The sequence below is a fragment of the Pelobates fuscus genome, chromosome 4 (assembly GCF_036172605.1).
Source record: "Pelobates fuscus isolate aPelFus1 chromosome 4, aPelFus1.pri, whole genome shotgun sequence".
NCBI classification, from domain to species: domain Eukaryota; kingdom Metazoa; phylum Chordata; class Amphibia; order Anura; family Pelobatidae; genus Pelobates; species Pelobates fuscus.
The window spans coordinates 327886429-327904236 of record NC_086320.1 but is presented as its reverse complement, the minus strand read 5'-3'; the positions used below and the strand labels follow the sequence as shown (position 1 = coordinate 327904236).

Sequence of the window (17808 nt, the reverse complement as noted above, 5' to 3'; positions counted from 1 at the left end):
ATTAGGTAAAGTCCAAAATATTATAATCTCATTAAAACTGTCATTTTCTGCTCACAAATAAATAAAAAATAAATAAAAATATTATGATTTTATATATTTCCTTTTAAAGTGCTGTGGGTGATGGGGATTAGACAATTTTTACAAGGTGAAAAGATCCATTCATTGTCTACATTTACATTTGATAAAAGCTCTCTGTGAGTCTTATCAGACTATCCAAGGTCAATATGAAGCTAATTTAATACAAACAATATGGAAAAAATAAAAAAAAAATGAGGGTTGCAATCTTGCAATTAATAATCACCAACATTTTGGCACATTTTATTTACTGGGCATTTACATGCATAGAGCGGTATAAATCAGTATATTTAATTTTATTTCATTTACAGGACAGCATTCCTGATGATCAAAATGGACGAAACAATTTCACAACAATCTTCCAGCTTGCATGAGAGCTTAAACGGATTTGTGCGTATTACATCACTTTGTGCTTGTCACCAAGAGGAATTGCTGCCCACAATTACTCTGCCAACTTTGAAATAGTCTTACCCTTATAAAGTATCGCATGATCTTATTCTGGAAGTCTCCAGGAGGTAGCAATAGGTACAGTAAAACTTCACACAAATCCTTTAAGAACCCTACAACAAGAAAAATAAATACATTTAAAAATTGTGTAACTTATACACAGGGAAAAAAGTAAACAACCCACAAAAAACTATGAAATAAATACAGTGTATCAAAACACTTTGTAATTTGAAAATGGTGCATTATTAAAGAAGCCCTCCAAGAACCGTAACCAGGATAGGCTGCTGTAGTGGTTATGGTGGCAGGAGTGCAATGACGCCATATCACTGTAAGTAGTACATGTGTTTTACTATGGTTTGACAACTTACCAGGGTCTTGAAAGCACCCCAGGCCATGACTCCTGCTTCCAGCATTTTACTGCAGGAGAATCAAGTTGGTTCTAGAGAATTCAATAGGGTCAGGCTCATTGGCTGATAGAGTTAGCTGAGTGGTCCATGTGACTCATAATGTGGAGTAAACACTTATGAATTATGAATGGAATCACAGAGAAACAATTGGCTGACAGTAGTGTGGTCAGTTTAGCCTATCATTGACATCCTGTAAGAGGAAATTGACATTGAAAAGGTGGACATTTTAATTCCACACAATGAATGTGAATGGGGGGTTAGGGGTGGAGGGAGAGAAGTTGGGGGTTCCCACGTGTGGGTTGTTGTGGTTCTGTGGCATGGAGGGCCCCTTTTTAGTGACATGCAAGCTAGAGTACTTGTGTAGCACAACAGACACTGCACTAACTCCATAGAAATGCAACAATTAGCAAATGATGGTTAAACATGTGACAGAGAAAGTTCTCCCATATGTCAACAGCATTTCTTCCCTTATTTATCCTTTTACAGAAAGAGTGTAATTAATAGGGTTTTTGCTTTTGTTTTTTGAAAATACATTTAAACTATGGACAAACAATACAGGCATGCAAAAAATAAACTAAAACATTTAACTAAATTTAAAAAAAGTTAATTATTTACACAACCTTCTTCATCAATGGAAGAAGTGCAGACAAGGTCCCGGCAGACAAATTTTTCCATTTCAACTTCAACCTCAAAAAACATATCTACCAGGTCATCAGCCACATCTGCACACAAGAAATAATCAGAGGAAAACAAATTAGGAGACAGCAAGGCATAATAGCAATCTATATACTTTACAACACTTATAATTTCAACTCCTACATAATTAGACAGAACTTAAAAGTTGAATTTCTACTCCCTAGGGCTCAGTTTTTACTCGCTAATGGTTAATTTGGAGGCCTGCTTACAATCCCCATTTGCATATTCATTTATTAAATTTGAACTAAGGGTTGCAAGTTTTCAAAGAATCATGGAGATAATGCATATAAAATAAATAACAGTAAACAGATAATTGCCTCTGAATGTTCCAATAAGCATCAGTGATATCTACAAAAAACAAGAAATGGCTGAGACCCCTCAGCCAATACTTGTTCCATACTGGAGTACTACTAAGCAGGAGGATATAGGATACATATACAGCACTAGAAAATAAAAAAGTCACACTAGTCAAATAAGTATAGAAATGTTCATTTTCCTGAACCGACTGAAAGGCTGCTTAACATGAAAATCAAAATAATGAGAACCACTAGTGCAAGTTAAAGAAAGCTTCTTTTTCCTCATACAAATATTTGGTATCCCCATTTTCCTGCACTGTTAAAGGACCAATATAGTGTCAGGAAGACCACCTCGTTTTCCTGGCACTATAGGGTCTTTAAGGTCCCCCCCACCCCCCACCCCCCACCCTCAGGGTCCCACTCCCGCTGGGCTGAAGGGGTTAAACACTTACCTTTCTCCAGCGCCGGGGCACCCTCGGCGTTGGGGAGCTCTCCTCCCTCTGCCGACGTCAGTGCCGAATGCGCAGGCGCAGGCGCAGCAAGAGACACTCACGTATTCAAACGGTCCATAGGAAAGCATTTCTCAATGCTTTTCTATGGACGTCCAGCGTCTTCTTACTGTGATTTTCACAGTAAGAAGTGCGGAAGCGCCTCTAGCGGCTGTCATTGAGACAGCCACTAGAGGCTGGATTAACCCTAGTGTAAACATAGCAGTTTCTCTGAAACTGCTATGTTTTCAGCTGCAGGGTTAACTCTTGATGGACCTGGCACCCAGACAACTTTATTGAGCTGAAGTGGTATGGGTGCCTATAGTGGTCCTTTAAGAATCAGATCATCTTCAAAATGAACAAGTGCATTGCCACTGAAAAACAGGATTGAGCACAGATGGCATAATCAGGTGCCAAACAGAATGCTATAAAAGGAAAAAATAATAGATCTAATCAGGGCCGGCGCGTCCATAAGGCAATCTGCTGGGAAGTCTGGGAGAAGAGCAGTGGAAGTCACGCCCCCTCCTCCTGACATCATCAGGAGAGGCCGGCCGACTTACCTGGCTGCAGGCTTCTGCTCCAGGCTCCTGTCCACCCCTCCCTGGCTTAAAGCCATTTTTTTTGTCTGCCAATGCCATGTTCCCCTTTCTATAGCCCCTGTGTTCCCTTTTACAACCCCTACGGGCCCCTTTTACAGCCCCTGTGCCCCCCCCCACCACAGCCCATGCTTCCTCTCATAGCCCTGTTCCCCTCTCAGCCACCCCCCTACATCCCCTGTGTCCTCCCCCCTCTACAACCCGTGTGTGTGTGTGTGTCCCCCTCTACAACCCGTGTGTGTGTGTGTGTGCCCCCCTCTACAACCCGTGTGTGTGTGTGTGTGTCCCCCTCTACAACCCGTGTGCGTGTGTGTGTCCCCCTCTACAACCCGTGTGCGTGTGTGTGTCCCCCTCTACAACCCGTGTGCGTGTGTGTGTCCCCCTCTACAACCCGTGTGCGTGTGTGTGTCCCCCTCTACAACCCGTGTGTGTGTGTGTGTGTGTGTGTCCCTCTACAACCCGTGTGTGTGTGTGTGTGTCCCTCTACAACCCGTGTGTGTGTGTGTGTGTCCCTCTACAACCCGTGTGTGTGTGTGTGTGTCCCTCTACAACCCGTGTGTGTGTGTGTGTGTCCCCCTCTACAACCCGTGTGTGTGTGTGTGTGTGTGTCCCCCTCTACAACCCGTGTGTGTGTGTGTCCCCCTCTACAACCCGTGTGTGTGTGTCCGTCCCCCTCTACAACCCGTGTGTGTGTGTCCGTCCCCCTCTACAACCCGTGTGTGTGTGTCCGTCCCCTCTACAACCCGTGTGTGTGTGTCCGTCCCCTCTACAACCCGTGTGTGTGTGTGTGTCCGTCCCCTCTACAACCCGTGTGTGTGTGTGTCCGTCCCCTCTACAACCCGTGTGTGTGTGTGTGTCCGTCCCCTCTACAACCCGTGTGTGTGTGTGTGTCCGTCCCCTCTACAACCAGTGTGTGTGTGTGTGTCCGTCCCCTCTACAACCAGTGTGTGTGTGTGTGTCCGTCCCCTCTACAACCCGTGTGTGTGTGTGTGTCCGTCCCCTCTACAACCCGTGTGTGTGTGTCCGTCCCCTCTACAACCCATGTGTGTCCGTCCCCTCTACAACCCATGTGTGTCCCCCCCTCTACAACCCATGTGTGTCCCCCCCTCTACAACCCATGTGTGTCCCCCCCTCTACAACCCATGTGTGTCCCCCCCTCTACAACCCATGTGTGTCCCCCCCTCTACAACCCATGTGTGTCCCCCCCTCTACAACCCATGTGTGTCCCCCCCTCTACAACCCATGTGTGTCCCCCCCTCTACAACCCATGTGTGTCCCCCCCTCTACAACCCATGTGTGTCCCCCCCTCTACAACCCATGTGTGTCCCCCCCTCTACAACCCATGTGTGTCCCCCCCTCTACAACCCATGTGTGTCCCCCCCTCTACAACCCATGTGTGTCCCCCCCTCTACAACCCATGTGTGTCCCCCCCTCTACAACCCATGTGTGTCCCCCCCTCTACAACCCATGTGTGTCCCCCCCTCTACAACCCATGTGTGTCCCCCCCTCTACAACCCATGTGTGTCCCCCCCTCTACAACCCATGTGTGTCCCCCCCTCTACAACCCATGTGTGTCCCCCCCTCTACAACCCATGTGTGCCCCCCTCTACAACCCATGTGTGCCCCCCCTCTACAACCCATGTGTGCCCCCCCTCTACAACCCATGTGTGCCCCCCCCTCTACAACCCATGTGTGCCCCCCCCTCTACAACCCATGTGTGCCCCCCCCTCTACAACCCATGTGTGCCCCCCCTCTACAACCCATGTGTGCCCCCCCTCTACAACCCATGTGTGCCCCCCCCTCTACAACCCATGTGTGCCCCCCCTCTACAACCCATGTGTGCCCCCCCTCTACAACCCATGTGTGTCCCCCCCTCTTCAACCCATGTGTGTGTCCCCCTCTACAACCCATGTGTGTCCCCCCTCTACAACCCGTGTGTGTGTGTCCGTCCCCTCTACAACCCGTGTGTGTGTGTGTCCCCTCTACAACCTGTGTGTGTGTGTGTGTCCCCTCTACAACCCGTGTGTGTGTGTGTGTGTGTGTGTGTGTGTGTGTGTGTGTGTGTCCCCTCTACAACCCGTGTGTGTGTGTGTCCCCTCTACAACCCGTGTGTGTGTGTGTCCCCTCTACAACCCGTGTGTGTGTGTGTGTGTGTGTGTGTGTGTCCCCTCTACAACCCGTGTGTGTGTGTGTGTGTGTGTCCCCTCTACAACCCGTGTGTGTGTGTGTCCCCTCTCTACAACCCGTGTGTGTGTGTGTCCCCTCTACAACCCGTGTGTGTGTGTGTCCCCTCTACAACCCGTGCGTGTGTGTGTCCCCTCTACAACCCGTGTGTGTGTGTGTCCCCTCTACAACCCGTGCGTGTGTGTGTCCCCTCTACAACCCGTGCGTGTGTGTGTCCCCTCTACAACCCGTGTGTGTGTCCCCTCTACAATCCGTGTGTGTGTCCCCTCTACAACCCGTGTGTGTGTCCCCTCTACAACCCGTGTGTGTGTCCCCTCTACAACCCGTGTGTGTGTCCCCTCTACAACCCGTGTGTGTGTCCCCTCTACAACCCGTGTGTGTGTCCCCTCTACAACCCGTGTGTGTGTCCCCTCTACAACCCGTGTGTGTGTCCCCTCTACAACCCGTGTGTGTGTCCCCTCTACAACCCGTGTGTGTGTCCCCTCTACAACCCGTGTGTGTGTCCCCTCTACAACCCGTGTGTGTGTCCCCTCTACAACCCGTGTGTGTGTCCCCTCTACAACCCGTGTGTGTGTCCCCTCTACAACCCGTGTGTGTGTGTGTCCTCTACAACCCGTGTGTGTGTGTGTGTCCTCTACAACCCGTGTGTGTGTGTGTGTCCTCTACAACCCTTGTGTGTGTGTGTGTGTGTCCCCTCTACAACCCGTGTGTGTGTGTGTCCCCTCTACAACCCGTGTGTGTGTGTGTGTGTCCCCTCTACAACCCGTGTGTGTGTGTGTGTGTGTCCCCTCTACAACCCGTGTGTGTGTGTGTGTGTGTGTGTGTGTGTGTGTACCCTCTACAACCCGTGTGTGTGTGTGTGTACCCTCTACAACCCGTGTGTGTGTGTGTCCTCTACAACCCGTGTGTGGTCTCAACCTCTGCGATTTGTTTTTCTTGGAGGGGGAGGAGGGCGGCACAATGCTAGTTTGCCTGAGTAGCTAAAAATCCTTGCTCCGGCCCTGGATCTAATCAGATCTACACACTTAACTAGCCCAAATGGCTGTAAACCTTGAGACACAAATGTATTGTTTATTGAAGTTTCTGTGCATCAGCTAAAAAGTACAAATTAAACTTATGGTTGTACAGAGAGTATAACTATACTCCTTTACTTGGAATACAATCCACAATTTCACAAGAACAAATAATACACTGCAAATAAAGCACAGCTGTAGTAAATACTACCAAGGTTTGGTTGCTAAACATGTACATAGCTGCTTACCTTTCTTCTGCTCTTCCTTTTCGGTTATCCTTTGTTGAGCTTTTCTGAATACTCGAAGATGTGTGGCAAAATCATCCACTAACCGTGTTGTAAAATAAGGCTGCCAGTCTATTTCTTTTGACCTAAAATTTAAATAAAATAGATCGTAAATATTATTTTGACATGCCACATTAGGTAAAGCTACACAAAACCATTAATGCATGGACTAAACAATAAATAAATGTATAAAAATAATTTACAAAAGACAGTTTGTAATAAACAGTAATATCAATAATATTCAATGATGTCTGTCACTATATATTTATTTTGAAAGCACCTACACCAACACCTTAAAAAAAACATTGAACATTTTCTGTAAAAAGCAATACTGTGAATTATCTTACCGTGTGGAAAACTGGACAAGTGCATTTTGAATCATCTGCCTGATTTCCAGGAGAAACGATTCATCCTCACTTAGTGTGTAATACCAGTACTGGACATAGTCTCTCAAGGAGAACTGTATCACCTAGAACCATATGCATAAATATTACTTTTGCAACAATAAACACGTTATTATTATTATTTATAAAGTGCCAAATTCGGCAGCACTGTACAATGGGTGGACTAACTTACACATAATTGTAACGAGACAAGTTGGATGCACAGGATAACTCCACTCGCCACGCCACAGATGGCTGCTAGAGGTGCCTCATGAGCAAGTGGTGCACATTCAGCAGCACTGCCATTCAGTGTCTCCACACTCTGCATGGAGACACTGAACTTTCCTCATAGATATGCATTGATTCAATGCATCTCGATGAGTAGATGCTGATTGGGCAGGGCTGTGTTTGACTTGTGCTGGCTCTGCCCCTGATTTGCCACCTTGACAGTCTCAGCCAATCCTACAGGGAAGCAATGTGATTGGCTCAGACAACCACATCTGACGATGTCAGCATAACAAGCAGTCCAGGGACAGAGGCAGCAGCTGCAGAGTTGAATACAGTTAAGATTTTACTATATTTAGGGAGGCAAGGGGGCTAGATGGTGGTTTCAGCACTATAGGGTCAGGAATGCATGCTTGGGTTCCTGATCCTATAGTCTTCTTTTAACAGTGTAAAATGTCAAAATCAGGAATATAATTTTTATGGATATGTATACTTAATGCTCTATGTAAATTGGAAAAGCTGCAGAGCCAGATTTTAAATGTACCTTAACACATCAGTATATTAAAGCGGCACGGTCATGCCAAACTTATCTTTCACCAATCGATTCTTTTTTTCTCCCTCTGTCAGGATCTGTTCATTTCTTCCTGTCTGCTCTAATTTTCTTTAAAACATAAAAAATGGGTGAGGGCCCTTAATGAAAATGGGGGGCAGGAAACAAATTGTCCTTCCCTCAGCCCCCATCCATGAGCGGCGGGTGGGAGCCCTAAAGTACAATAAGGGGGGGACACCTATTGACCTCCCCATGGCACCCACCCATGAGCGGCGGCCCTAGATGAAAACCTTTTGTTTTCCCCCCCGGACCACACCCATGAGCGGCGGATTTGTCTCCCCCCCCCCCTTTCATTTAGGGCCCCTACCGGCCACTCATGGGTTGGGGGAGGACAATAGGTCCCCCCGCTTTTTGTAGTACTTTAGGGCCCCCACCCACCGCTCATGTGTGGAGGCCGGGGAGGACAATAGGTCCGTCCCCCCATTTTCATTTAGGGCCCCCCCTCCCGCTGCTCATGGCTGGGGGCCGTGGGGAGGACAATAAGTGTCTCTTCCCCCCCCAATTTTCATTTAGGACCCCTACCCGCCGCTCATGTCCCCCCCCTTTTAGTTTATTACTCCCCACTAACGCACTGTTTACTAGACATGCCCCTTCTCACGATTTAGCGAGAAGGGGCAGAATTTGCTAATACTAAGTAATCTTTTACTTAGTATTAGTACATTTGGCTAAAAGACCAGTTTAGGTCTTTCAGCCTTTTGGTAGATGGCTCCCCTAATACCGTGGCAAGATGCTGCCGCGGAACGAATCGGATCGGAATTTCATTAATTTTAATAAAATTCTGATCCGGACAAAGTCCCGAATTTACGAATGGAGAAACTGTTCTCATTCTGTTAGGATGAAATTCTGTAGTTTCGCCAGCGTTCTGTCTAAATGACAGGACATTCGGGAATACTGACCGGAAGCATCGCAAGATCACGGAGGAAAGGTAAGAATTGTGGGAAAATTACTCTGACCTCGAGAAACGGAGCACACTTTGTCCCTACTTTGTCTTATGTTTTAAAGAAAACTAGAGGAGACAGGAAGAAATGAAGAACAGATCCTGATAAAGGGAGAGAAGAGGAACCGATTGGGGAAAGGTAAGTTTGGCATGACAGTGCCGCTTTAATGTTTTAGAACATTTTTGTGAATGTTCACTCAAGACATGACATCAAATCACAAAAAATGTATCTGACAGAACGAAAACACTCACTTGTTGCAGGGGCTCATCAATCATATTAGAACCTGTAACTCTTCGGTCAATTTTAATAGTTCTAGCTTCACGTTTCATTTCCTCTAGACACTGGGGAAAGAAAAAAAAAATCAATATGAAATTTGAGACATTAAAGACCAACATCACATCAAAATGTGATGCTAAAGAAAAAGCAAAAAAAAAAAAGAAAATCAACTACCAATGTTTAGTACTGCCCCAGCTATGTAAAGATAATGCATGCAGAAATAGCAAATAATTAATTCACAATCCTAGCAAACCTCACCTTACTGATCTATTACCCTGATTGCATTACCTCTTACAAGGAATTTCAACAATGTTGGTTCTCAGGATATTCCAACACGAGGAATTAGAAGGCACTAACCAAGATTATGCTTGTGCAATAAAATCCAGAAAACTATTGGGAAGTGATTTAATTGAATAATGAACCACAAATATAGAACACCTACAGAGCACTCTCCCAATCCTGATACAAATTATGGTCTACTAAAGGAACACTATAGTTTCAGGAATAAAAAAAAAAAAAAAAAAAAAAGTGTATTCCAGACACTACAGTGTTAAAGGGCCGCACTCCCCACGCCTGTTAAAAAGGGCAAAAACGTACCTTTATTACAGCGACATGCAGCTGGGTACTTTGCCAAGATTATCAAAACAGACAGACAATCTCAGCCAATCCAAAGCTGTCCCATAGAAAAGCATTGGAAGGCTATTGCGCATCAAAATCAGCATCTGCTCATAGAGATGCACTGAATCAATGCATCTGTATGAGGAACGTTCAGTGTCTCCATGTAGCCTGTGGAGATGCTGAACGTCAAAACTGAACTGACCCAAGAAGCACCTCTAGTGACCATCTGAGTGATGGCCACTGGAGGGGTTACTAGGCAGCAATGTAAACACTGCATTTTCCCTGAAAAGGCAGTGTTGGGACGTACTATACAGACCAGAACAACTACATTGAGGTGAAGTTATTCTCGTGACTATAGTGTCCCTTCAATTAAAAGAACAGATGAGAATTGTGCATTCTAATAGTAGCACAGTATGATATTGTTTTTATTAAATAAATAAAATGGCAACTGCAGTAACTGTAATAGACAACATCAATTTAATATGAAATAAAAATAAAGTAATTTTCACTAAAATAAAAGTAAGGAAATTAAAAAAATATTGCATGTGTAAGAAAAGATCTTAAAACTGAAAGATTAAATTAGGGCTCGACAAACCGTGACTAAGTATTTTGTCTCAGTGTCTGGGTTTTTGTCAACCCATTCAGCACCGACCACATCATGGCCCTTCCGAGGCGTGCGGATGCGAGGTTGTGGTCATCTTCCTGCTCAGCTCCCTCGTGTGCCCTACTATGATGCCGGGAGCCGGTATATGACGTCACTCCGGCCCTTGCATTACTAAACAGCACGCAATGGAGCATATCAAGAAGAGCAGGAAGATAAACGCAGCCACACTGGACCCCAGGGAAAGAATCCAGCTCTCCCAAAGGTAGGGAGGCTGGGTGGATGTAAAGTAAAACAAATAATTTGTGAGTGTGTGAGAGAATGTGTGTCTGTCAGTGTATGTCAAATCAGTAAGTGTGTATGTCATCCATATGTTTAGATTTAAAGGAACACTATAGTGTCAGGAATAAAAATGTGTATTCCTGACACTATAGTGTTAAACTATTTAAGTGACCTGCCTCCCTCTGAATAAATGCCAGTCTCACTGAGGCTGGCCCTGCCTGGCTCCTTCTCCATGGCTCAGATCAATCTTAATGATCTCAGCCAATCCCACGCTTTACAAAAGGGAAATCCCTGGGAGGCTATTGAACATGCACAGCAAAACAGCACGCTTCGCCAATCAGCATTTCCTCATAGCGATGCATTAAATCAATGCATCTCTATTGGGAAGTTCAGCGCCTCCATGTTGTAGGAATAATTTCTCGAAGCCATCTGAGTGACTGCCACCAGAAGTGTTACTATGCAGAAATGTAAACATTGCCTTTCCTTTTAAAAGCCTGCAGGGACAGGCTATAGACACCAGGACCATTACATTGAGCTGTAGTGGTTCTGGCGTTGATAGTCCATTTAAGATCTGTCATTTTTTGTTGTGGTTAGAAATAAAGCTTTGTTAGTTTTTAAAAAAAAAAAAAAAGAAAAAAAAAAAAAGAAAGGTTTCATATCAACACTTCTATGTATTCAACATTTATATATAGACTACAATGAGGCTGGTCAGTGAGATGTGTACGCACCTGTTTGCTTCCATTAAGGCATGTGACTCAATTCCAAGAAGCTATGCATTATGCAGATAGGACTGAGGTAGGATGTGTGTGGGTGAATGTGTGCCCAGCTGTACAAGCTAGTACATCTATAAATTCATCTTTATATTGGAGTGGTTTTTCTAATTACATAGATTACACGGAACTACTATCTGATGTATCACCCACACATCCTTTGCTGAGTCTACATAGTCTGCTACCCAAATGGGTGATAAACAAAGAGAGAGAGAGAGGGGGGGGGGGGGGAAAGGTACCATGTTTTTTAGGAACTAGCAGTGTACCTAAAACTGTAGGAGGTTTGTTATGAACATTTTCCACTTTTCAAACCTACCCTTGGGATCCCTGGAGATGTTGGAGGAAGAAAAGAGTGTTCACAACTCTCCAGGTACCTTTCAGAGTTCGTCTTTCCAAACAGAAAAGCAACTAGAAAACCGCTGTATCAATAAAAAAAACAAAAACATTTTGTTTAGAATTTAATCAGAGCATTCATTCTAAAAGGTACAGATAGCCTTTGCACCACAGATGTAATTGAGCTATATTCTCGACCAGGCAAAAGGCCCAATAACAAGACATTTAAAAAATAAAAAAAATAAAAAAAGATCTGTGATTGGCATATGTCACTGCATGCACACTGGCAATTCTAACATATACATATAGTGTTATAGACATATTCAAATGAAAGCTGTAAATTCACCAATTCCACATTCCCATCACTATGGCAAAGGAGGATTCCCTGGCAAGGCAATGTTACACTGTGTCAGACTACTGAATTTTAATTATTTTAATAGTAAGTTAGAATATTTACAATTTATTGGGCAGTAGTTTACATCAAGATCTGTCTAGGCATTTTTCATGATTAGGTATTAGTTCATTCTTTACCCAATTTCCTCAGTTGTACACTCATGTAGGTAATCGTGAGAATGTAATACAGAGATTGTATGTACGTTTATATCTCAACTCTGTTTCATGTTATGTATCCGTTGAATATTGTTGAAACGGTTTGCTTTTATTATTAATGTTGTTGGACGGGAAGACTGCAGCGCTATCCATCATGTTAGTGGAATAGTGTGTTACCCTTGTGTGACAGCTTTATCTGACCCCCTTCCATGTCATCCAACCGACAGCAGCTGGAGGAAGTGACATTTCCCAGAATGCTATATGTGTTTACATAATTTGTGATTTCAAAGGTAGTTGGAAAAGCATTATCTGCCACTACATCATGCAGAGACATTCAATGCAAAGGGGAGTTCTGCTCACCTCACATCTTGTGTTTATCCACATGTATTGTTGTGTGTGTGTGTGTTATACGTGAGTTACCTGCCTTTTATGTATGTATAGACATACACACATAAATAAAAACCCACTACTTTTTTTTGTATATTTGAGAGTTGGTAGTTTGGTACAGTTATAATCAAAATTATTCAATCAAACAGCTCAACACAATGAATGCTTCAAGTGGTTTCCCCATATTCAAAATGCAACTTCTAATGACTTCTCCAGTCTCAAAAAATATTTAACCACATGAATAGAATCCTTCAGTCTCAAGCACACCTGATGCAACTAAATCAGGGCTTTATTAGCTGCACCAGGTGTGCTTGAGCTGGAACACTTGAAATACCTGAACTGGCTGAGGGTTTGTTGAGTGTCACATTATACTGCATTTTAGAAATATGGCTTGGTCAAAAGAATGGTCCACATCGCTCTTCACAAACAAGGAACAGGATACAAAAAGATAGCAAAGGCACCGAATGTTCCTTGAGACACCGTTGGAAACACAGTTTGCAAGTTCAAAGTTGAAGGAACAGTGGTTACACTACCTGGATGGGGCAGAAAATTAAAGCCATCAATGGCTGCAACCAGATTTCTGAGAAGGCAGGTTGTGAAAAACGATTGAGTGACTGCAAAGGACCTGCAGCAAGACTTGCTGGCAACATGCACCGAGGTTTGAGAGAATACAGAGGAGCGTACTAAACGCAAAAGGTTTCCATTCAGAACTCCAAAATGTGCACCACTACTGACCCAAATGTACAAGAAAAGTCAGCTCCAATATTCTCAAAATCATATAAATAAGCCAAGAACTTTTGATATTTTGTTCTGTGCAGCGATGAAACAAAACTGGAACTTTACGGTCGAATGGATCAGCGGTGAGTCTGGAGGAAGAAGAATAAAGCATACGTTGAAAAGAGCAATCTGTCTACAGTTAAGCATGGTGGCGGCTTGGTGATGCTCAAGACTGCTCTACATCCTCTGGCATTGGAAACCTGTAGGGTGTGGAAGACAAGATGGATTCATTGAAGTATCAGGAAATCCTATGAGAAGTAGTCATGCCGTCTGTGAAGAAGCTGAAGCTTGGGAGTCATTGGACCTTCCAACAAAACAATGATCCCAAGCATACCTCAAATTACACCAAGGCTTGCTTGCAGAAGTAGTCCTTGAAAATGCTACAGTGACCATCACAGTCACGTGACTTGAACTCCATAGAAAATCTCTGGATTTGAAGAAGGCGGTTGCAGAATGCAAACCCAAGAATATTATTGAACTGGAGGCCATTGCTTATGAGCAATGGGCTAAGATTCCTCAGTAACGCTGCCAGAAGCTGATGTCTGGCTATACATATTGTTACCAGCAACAGTAAAAGATCTCTACTAAGCACTAAAGATGCTTGCCAGGAAGTGGTTAAATAATTATGAGACTGGAGAAGTCATTATAAGCTGCATTTTCAGTTGAATTTTGGGAAACCGCTTGAAGCATTCATTGTGTTGAGCTATTCCAATTGTTTTTGTTTAATTTGTTTATTGCAAACAGCTTTGATATTAAACCTGATTTTCAATGGAGTTTGAATAATTTTGATTACAGCTGTATTTGTATGTCTGATATGATACATAAGTGAATTTATTGGGTGTGTGAAAAAGTGAACTGATTGTGTGAAAATATGGCTATTTGTGCATTGCTAATCTAGGTGTGTATCTGGCTAATTAAATTTTTCCAAGTTCCATACTTTTGACCCACGTTCCTAAATTCTACGTACATTTTTCAAGCCTTGTATACCATTTCTATTCTTTATGACACTCTAAAATTAGATAGGGCACTCACTGTTGTGTACACATACCGGGTGTCAATATTTTCGCTTATTAACCCACTGCAGTGAGAGAACGTGGAAGCAAAGACAAGAAAGATATTGCTTTTCTTGCTCCATACCAATGGCAATTGATTCAAACCAAACTAAAATCACGGACCAGGAACATAAAACATATCCACTGGCTCTTTCATTCACAATCTATGCTTTAAAGCACTAGATTTCACAGCTGGGATGAGGCCATGGAAATGACTAAGAAACTAGAACTAGGGTGTGTGCGTTTGATATAGTAACTAATAACTTTTACCAGACTAGATGTAAAATGATACCTGCATTTCATACACAATGCTTGTTAGACTTGTTATTTTATCCCTATGACTTCAGAAACTGTAAAAAAAAAGTTTATTAATATGCCTTACAAAAGAGCTCAAAACACCAAGTAGTATCGTTTTTTTAATCTTAGAAAAACCTAACCAGCAAGGCAGTTTATATATCTGTTACAGCACAGCCGATAAAACCTGTACTGTATTCTACTTTGTGATGTTTTGCCATGTCTTGTTTCAAGAAGTGCAGTATTCATTCATCATTCTCTCAAAAGCAATTATTGATGTAACAAAAGTGCTAGGAGGCACAAAAATATCTGTTCTCATTGTTATTCTTCCCCCTCCCCCCCCCCCCCCCCCCCCCCACTTGTCTATTTATGGGAATACATTTATATATTTTTAGGGATATCTGTTCACAACTGCCTTCAAATAGAAGAGAAAAGCTTCCAAGCACATTAACCTCTACGGTTTGTTCTAGCGCTTGGTGTCCTTTGAAGTTATAGGTCAAGCAGTTTGACATAAAACAGAGGACACCCAAATCACCCCATCAGCTTTTGACATCATCACAATGTGGAAATTTCACTTCTTTTGCACTTGCATTGCAACCACACCAAAAGGGCTGAAATGAATGGCATAGCCAAATAATCCTGGGCTCAATAACTGAAGCTTTCTTTCCCCATTTTACAAAACAGATCTATCACAAACATGTATTCCTGACCCTATAGTGTTAAAACCACCATCTAGCCCTCCTGGCAACCCCTTGACCCCTAAATATAGCAATATCTTAACTTTATTGCAGTCCCTGATCTGCCTGCATGGCTGACATCAGAAGTGGTGTTCTGAGCCAATCACAATGCTTTACATAGAAACAGATTTTACTGCAAAAAGGTCTAAAGGGGATGATTATACTCACCAGAACAAATACAGTACGCTGTAGTTGTTCTGGTTACTCTAGTGTCCCTTTAATATATATGTTATTTTCAATTTTAATTATTATAAAAAAAGATTTCCTCAAACAAAACATTTTCAGTAGTTTGATGATTTTTTTTTAAAGACACTGACTAAATAGAACTGTTAACAGCCCTGTAATAATTGCTTTTAACAGCACAATCTACCAAAAAGATAGATAAAACAGATATAAATCATTGCGCGCACACACACACACAATGTAAATTTTGTATAATCAGGCATATGCTTACAAATATGCGTACTTTGCTATTCAAGAAACGTGCTCTTTTAGATAATGCTAGTTTGCAATGTTATCAAAAGTAAATACGTTCCTGAAAGAACAGAACATTCTGAAAGAAACTAACATAATATTTAAAGTAAGAGATGGTAAGATACACTTTACAAACACATAGCGGAAGTATAGTTTCAAGATATACTTAGGATAAAATGGATTTTGTTTTCAGGGCAAACTACTTTGTAAATAAATAAAATAAATGCAGCATATTTATATATAAAATCTTGGTATCCATTTTCAAATTCCAAAATAGGTCCTTTTTTTTTTTTTTTTTAAATTAAAATAAAGGTGTTTAGATGTTCCTCCAGGGACAGGAGTTTGTAAATACATTAAGGTTTTCTATTCAAATATATGGATTTCTAATTAATACAGAACATATTGTTGTATTTTTTTTTTATGGTTCTTAAATTGAACAACTTACTGTTGACATTTGTTAAAGTTCTTGTTAAAAGATGTTCTGATTTCTACCACTACAATTCCATAAGAAACAATTTGTGTTTCCTATTACCAATGTTAAAAGGTTACTATAGGCACCAAAACAACTTTAGCTTAAAGGAACACAATAGGCAACTAGACCACTTTAGCTCATTGATGTAGTCTGGGTGCAGTGTCCCTGTCAGTTAACCCAGCAATTGTATTCTTGCAGTTATTGAAAACCTGAAATAATTACCTTTCAGGGTTAACTCCACCTCTAGTCAGTGCTATATTTAGCGCAAGGCTGACAAGGCTGACATGCGCTGATAATTGAGGCGGGCAACGAAGGAGCACTCTCCCCTGAGCTCTCCCTGTTAGAGTGTGTGTCTGTCGGTGAGTGTTAGTGAGTGTGTGTGTCTGTCGGTGTGTGTTAGTGAGTGTGTGTGTGTCTGTCAGTGTGAGAGAGTGTGTCTGTGAGTTGTGGGGATATTTATGGGATAATAATAGTCAACAGTTGAGAATTGCCCACTATTTCAATTCTCAGATCCCAAAGATCGTTATCGTGTAAGTGAAATGTATTCCATATAAATAAAATCACAATTTGTTATAAAAATAGATACAATTTAAATAATAATATGTAACATGCGTGATAATAATCAATGAATATTCAGTATAAAATGAGTATGCAATACAAATGGCAATACATTTTCCAATGGTTGACAATGATTTATGATAGTACTTCACAGAGAAACAAAAGTGAAACTTACACACAGACACAGAGCTTGCAGCTTAAGGCCATAAAACTTTAGCTGACAGTTAGAATAACCCTTTCAATGCTGGCTAGACCTCCTAGGTAATTAAGACCTATTCTCATGTGATTTTAAATAAAATAACATTTATACCAGCTCATTGGTCATTTCCTGGAACCATCCAATAAGAGTAATCTACCATGTTCTATAAGCAGAATCTTAACTTGCCTAAACAGATATTTTATCTTATTTTAGGGCAAATCAATACACCTGGATAAATATCACGATATGCTAACATGTGATGTCACATTAATATATATATATATATATATATATAATTATGCCTTTCCATCTGCAGAATAGAATATTATAACTATATATTCTATAGTAACTAAGATTTCTAAATATCGAAATCTGATCGTGATTTATCCAGTCATATATCATGCTATTAGAACATTTTAATTAATTTAGATTAATTAAATGAAACCAGTATAATTACCAGTTGAGTAGATATTTTCATCAGATTAGTAGGTAGTCTCAGGAACTGAATGGATGTGTGATTGGTGTGTAAGAAATTCTGAGTGCCCTGGAGTGGATATCTGTCATGGATTTCTCTGCATTGCCCCCGACTGCTCACCTCTTTGCTTCTTTGCTTCCTTTTGCATCCTCTCTCTTCCCTTTGTCTTAACTTTTTAAAGGGAAAATTCACTAGGTAATAGACCAATAGAAAACTGGAGGTGTGGTTACCTTCCAGATAGCAATTAAAGTATTTGGTCTATAGAGGGCAGTCTCGTCCCACTAAACATACCTATCCAGGAAAGAGTTAACT

The 17808-nt window shown here is 42.1% G+C and overlaps 1 protein-coding gene across 2 annotated transcripts in view; it reads right to left on the bottom strand.

Moving 5' to 3' along the window:
* The window catches only part of SNX13 (sorting nexin 13), a 132053-nt gene that overhangs the window by 58798 nt on the left and 55447 nt on the right, over window positions 1-17808 (bottom strand). For both annotated transcript variants that reach the window (XM_063452396.1, XM_063452395.1), the window contains exons 3-8: window positions 11506-11608; window positions 8894-8983; window positions 6834-6955; window positions 6451-6572; window positions 1550-1651; window positions 547-635 (exon numbers count right to left, since the gene is read on the bottom strand). In XM_063452396.1, the coding sequence (XP_063308466.1) occupies window positions 547-635; window positions 1550-1651; window positions 6451-6572; window positions 6834-6955; window positions 8894-8983; window positions 11506-11608 (628 nt within the window). The remainder of the gene's footprint in view (window positions 1-546; window positions 636-1549; window positions 1652-6450; window positions 6573-6833; window positions 6956-8893; window positions 8984-11505; window positions 11609-17808) is intronic.